The 5,509-nt window shown below is 37.8% G+C and overlaps 1 protein-coding gene across 2 annotated transcripts; it reads right to left on the bottom strand.

The window, feature by feature from the left end:
- Window positions 1–415: 415 nt before the first annotated feature.
- On the bottom strand, window positions 416–5,119 carry LOC116844773 (splicing factor 3B subunit 2-like). Of its 2 annotated transcripts, none has more exons than XM_032816784.1 (4): window positions 4,971–5,119; window positions 4,136–4,804; window positions 1,096–2,483; window positions 416–572 (listed from the first exon to the last, which is right to left on the bottom strand). In XM_032816784.1, exons 2-4 carry the CDS (start codon window positions 4,797–4,799, stop codon window positions 504–506), a joined length of 2,121 nt encoding a protein of 706 aa, XP_032672675.1. In that variant the 5' UTR covers window positions 4,800–4,804; window positions 4,971–5,119; the 3' UTR covers window positions 416–503. The 2 variants fall into 2 exon arrangements, with proteins under 2 accessions (XP_032672675.1, XP_032672674.1); XM_032816783.1 differs by having other exon boundaries at window positions 4,881–5,040.
- Window positions 5,120–5,509: the final 390 nt, after the last annotated feature.

Raw genomic sequence — 5,509 nt, 5'->3', positions numbered from 1 at the left:
TATATATATATATATATATATATATATATATATATATATATATATATATAATTTTATATAACACAAAATGATATATAATATATATACTTAAATTTATAGATGCTTTTTGAAAAATATGCGTTAACAGAGAAAATTGATATTACAAGTTGGTAATTTAATACATTACAGCTACTATTAATCCATTTTTAATTATCTACTAAACTACGAATTAAAAGTCACATATACAGACATGAAATATAATTTGTAATAAGTTTAGCAAAGTATGCTAAAATCAATCTTAAAATCAAAGTATCTTAAAATCAAAACGGGGGACTTTAACGGGAATTTTAAATTATTGCAATGCAATTATTTTGTGATATTTTGAAGTATCATATATCATACATATATCATAAGATTTGTAATATTATATAAAATCTTATGTTATCGCAAAAACAATTTAATTACTATATTATAGTACATAATTATGGGGAAGGTGATACATAATTAGGGAGATGATATGACATTTAAAACTTAAACTCTTTATACTTCTTGGATGTTTTTGTATCCTGGATCTGTTGACGTTTTCGTTTACTCTGAAACAAAAATATATACTCATATATTAAAAGATATTTTAAATTAAAATAGTGAAAGATAAATACACAAAATATCTGATGAAAATCACAACAACGTACGTGTACAGGTAGAGTACGTCAATCTGAGTAAAGATTTTATCATTTCTTAAACCATTATGTAAAATTTGGGGATAATAAAAACAATGATTAGCAAATTAATACACGCGATATTGTAGGACGAGCTCTATAGGCGCGATTTCATTGAAAATAGTTGAAACTTGCGATTGTTTTTAAAACTAAAAACTCGATTTCATGCTTTCTGACATGTATGTTGAATTAGGCATCTCAGTATAAATCTGTATAGATTTATACAGTTCACTGTATAGATCTTCCAATACATAATAGTTATTCATGCAGCGTACTAAACTGTCGTTCAATATGTATGTTAGAAGATATAAAATCGTACATAATATAATTCGAACTTTAATCACAATAATTATCCGTAATTTTCTCGAGCACTATACATCTGCCACATAATACGTACCTTTTGTCGTTGCACGTGATCCTGAAGCATGTCCGACAGATCCTCTCTCCTTAAGTGCGCCTGTCTCGACCTCATCGTCTCCTCGTACCTGGACGCCATCGCCTCCGAGTCAAGATCCAGTTCACTGGGGTCCAATGTCAGCTCCACCGCGCCGTCCTTCTCCGCTCTAGCGGCGTCGCTGGGGCCGCCAGCACTGATTGCACCACCGCGACGAGCAGCTATGACAGAAGGAGGTGCCTGGCCGCCAGCTGCTCCCGTCATATCGTATACGTGCGTGCTACCCATCATGCTAGCGCCTAGACCTTCAGTCCTTCGCTCCTGCAACACCGTGTACAATGCAGGTGTGTCGCCACCTTCCATCTCACTCTCAATCTTCTTCTTCCTCAGCTCGATGGTCTCCGGAGTCTCCAAACCAGCCGGAATCGACGTAATGCCGCTAGGTGTGATCAGACCCTCCGCGCCCGGCGTAACCAGGCCGCTTGCATCGCCGTCCGCGTCCTTGCCGTCGTTCTCGCCGGCCTCGCCGCCCTCTTCGCCGTCCTCGTCATCGTCTTCATCGCCCGACGACTCCGACTCGGGCTCGCCCCACATACCACGGTCAATTTCCTCGTCCATAGCATCCGCGCCGGATGTGCGCGAGATGCCGAACACGTCTCCGTAGAGTGGCCGTCCAGTCTCGTCCACTGGTGGCTTGCCCCAGCCGCCGGCATGATAGCCGAACGCACAGCCTTCCGGGATAGGCGCGTTCAGGCCGGGTATCTTGAGATTTGGGTAACTCGGCGGCGGGCCATATCGCTGCATCGCGATCAGCCACGGCGGTGGCACTTTCTGACAGTTAGGGCCCACCGGCATACCCAGAGCTGTGCGTAGCTCATCCGACAGCTCACCCGGCTTCTTCTCCTTCAGGCGCGTCTCAAATTCCTTACCTTCATAATAAAGGTCGCCATGAATCGTCATACGTGGCTTCGTCTGCCATTTGAAGAACGCGTCGTGCAGCTTTTGATAGTCGATGTCGATCTTGCCTAGCTTCGGCCGCGCCCGCTCCCGCATCTTTGCCTTCAACGTGCGCGTGTCGTCGCGTTCCTGCAGACTGGCGCGCATCTCCGTGATGCCGGTGCGTTTGATGAAGTCGGGCAGGTCAAACGGCGGTTTCTCGATGCCGCGCTTACCCTGCAGATATTTACGCTTGAAGCACCAATGCCGCGGCACCGGCACTGTGTTCCGGTGCGCCTTCAGCTGCACGAGCAGCTTCGGGTCCCTCGCGGTGACGTCGTGCATCTCCACAACGTCGGGACGACCCACTAGTTGCTTCAACTCCGCCACACTGAGTCGCGTGAGTCTCTTCAGCTTCCTCTTCGACAAACGCGGGGCTCCATTCTCACCTGTGCCTTGTTGATATCGAGAAAAAATATTGTATTTATATATATTCGTTAAAGTATTTTATATGTTTATATATAATTATATTTATATGTTTATATATATTTATATTCGTCAATCTTGAAAGCATTCATATGGATATCGAGTGAATAATCAATAAGATACTGAATATTGAATATTGAATAAGATACTGAATAATCGTTGCTTTTAAAATAAAAAAGCTATAAAAATATTGCAATATTTTTGCTTTTAAATTGAAAAAGATATTTTATTATTGTATTAAAATTAAGATTTATTAAGGTAGATATATTAATATAAAATACTACAAAGCATTGCATATACATTATAGCAGTATAAACTAACATTACACATAGATATATATAAAAATAAATGAACTAAAAACTCAGATTTATAGAATAAATTAAAAATTAATTGAAAGCATTATTACTTCTTCAAGAATGATTTTTCAAGAAACTTGATTAGTGTGTGTTAGTTGTCTTATTGATAAGTTTTACTGTAAGATAAGTTACTACATATTTACTACATATTTCTATATGCCAAACTGGTATATATTATACAGAATAGGCCACTCTGTATATTAAAGCTCACATAACTCTTTATAGCTTGATCTCAGAAATTAAGAAAGATATGAAAAAGTGTTTCTATTAAAAGTTGTAGAATATTGAGGGTCAAAAGATAGTAACATTTATTTGACTTTAGAATGACTGAAAATACCTATCAAGGTAAACTTTAATTTTTTAATAGTTATAAATTTATAAATTTAAGTTATAAATTTATATTAAAGTTTAATAGTCATATAGTTTTTGGCATAAATCGATTCCTCTGGTCATTTTGTGTACAAAAGTACTGGGATAAAATCATCGAAAAGTGAATGTTTTTCGAGATATTTTATATTTTATTCTATCATTGTTCAATACAAGGTATCAGATATCTCGTAAACGATTAATTATTCGATTACTTCACCTTCATACTTTTGTATGTAGAATGACGAGAGAAATTATTGAGGGCCGATTGTTCCAATCTCTTAGTAAGCTACCTGACAGTTAAATATGTTTTTCCTTCAAATTAGACAAAGACAGACCCACGATTTAACTGTCAAGTATCTTTCTAAGAAGTTGGAACAATTGGCTCTTAAAGTTTCTGCATGCTTTTTTATAACAATTGATTTTATCGATTATTCTACTAAAAATGAATAATTTACAAGATATTTCGTATTTTGCATTGAAAAGTAATAGGATAAAAATATAAAACGCAGAAAGTATTTACTTTTCGATGATATTACCCTAATACTTTTATACACAGAATGACCAGAGGAATCAGTTTATACTGAAAAAACCATACGATTAGCATACTGCTAAAATCTGAAAAGATTCCTTACAAAATTAGTTTATGAAGCGACCACTTTAAAGAAACCAAAAATGACCATACTTGACTTCTTGAACAATTGAGAAGAATCTCAATGTTATCTATACTTTTAAATCATGTATCAAATCTTCATCTTTATTTTTCTTGAAACATATTTCACATGGGTTGGACCATTCTTGCATAAAACTACAGTTGTTTCTCCTATTTAAAATTCTTATATCGAAGTTGTAATAATACTGAATATTCGATCATTTCAAATACTGAGAAATATCTCTACCTTGTTGCTGTTGCTGTTGATTTGCCTCGTCATCAAAGTCGTCTAATAGCGGTACTTTGTTGGGCACATTGCCGGTGGCTTGTATACTAGTCACTGGTGGATACTGCCCAATCGGTTCACCCTTATCGGCCGCGTCGTTTAGACTCGGTTCAGGCTCCACAAGCTTGAAAGCCTCGAAAACTCGGGCGAATTGACGGTACATCGGCTCCAAGTCGTTTATACTTGGTATCTCTTGTATGTACTCGATCTCAGGCATGTCCTCCTTGTGCTTGGCATTACCCTCTACGCTTTCCTTCCTCTGCTCTGTATCCTTCTTCTCTAAATTGTGTCTCTTCCTCTTGGACTTCTTCTTCTTCTTCATTTTGTTCAACTTAGCTTCTGTCTTCTCTGTGGATGTTTCCAGCTCCGTTATGACATCCTCTATGTGAGGTACATCCTCACCATCATCCTTTGGCGATTTATTCGCAGGCACAATATCGTTGGGATCACCACCCACCTCTTTGGCTCTCTCAGTCTTGAACGCTAAGGCCTGCTCTAACGCAGCTGGCAACTTTACCGAGTTGCTGTCTCCTTCTCCAACTCCATTATCAACATTCTGGTTTTGTAGCTCTGATGGAGGGGCTACTTTCAGACTCAGGAGACTAGGTAGAGTTTTAGTGTCCATGTTGACTGATTGAAATGAAATTAATTTTAATGAGATTATTGTAATGAAATATAATTTCGTAGTTGATAGCAATAAACTCACTTTGGATACTTAATAAGTATTATGGTGAATAAAAACAACAGTTTCTATAAAAAATCAATGTCATCTACGAGTTCGTAGCAGAGTACGTACATATATATGTATTATGTTTACGTGTATTTCAACAATAGCAGCAGAGAGAAAAATGAGAGTGGCCATACATTTAGAGCGTGATGGGAAAGTTGGCTGATTTGCAGCGCCTCTATGTCCATTTTTCGTGGATATTGAACTACTAAGCCAATGTCCATGATTCGATCGGTTAGGTAGGTGCTGTTCCATGCTAGAGTGCAGATTCCCTACTCGGATGCACTCTATTACTAAAAATACTATGGCCGGTGTTGGCTGCGTTCAGATTCCACACTCAGGTGTATTCTATTACTAGAAGTGCTATAGTATATGTAACATATACTATAGTGTTTCTAGTAATAGAGTGCACCTGGATAAAGAATTTAAACGCACCCATTCGTGGTCGAATCTTATTTCAAGACCGTCTTAAGTAATGTTTTAAGATGCGAATCCGGCTCTGTGATTGATTCATGACATCCTAAGACAGTACTTAAGATGATCTTAAATATAAGATCATCTTATTCAATTTTATTTCAAGACCATCTTAAATAATGTCTTAAGATGTG

Source organism: Odontomachus brunneus, unplaced genomic scaffold (genome assembly GCF_010583005.1).
Source record: "Odontomachus brunneus isolate Ranch 3 - 2012 unplaced genomic scaffold, Obru_v1 Obru_scaffold_046, whole genome shotgun sequence".
In the NCBI taxonomy this organism is placed as follows: Eukaryota; Metazoa; Arthropoda; class Insecta; order Hymenoptera; family Formicidae; genus Odontomachus; species Odontomachus brunneus.
Note: the sequence above shows the minus strand (reverse complement) of the source record. Positions and strands in the feature narration are given on the sequence as shown.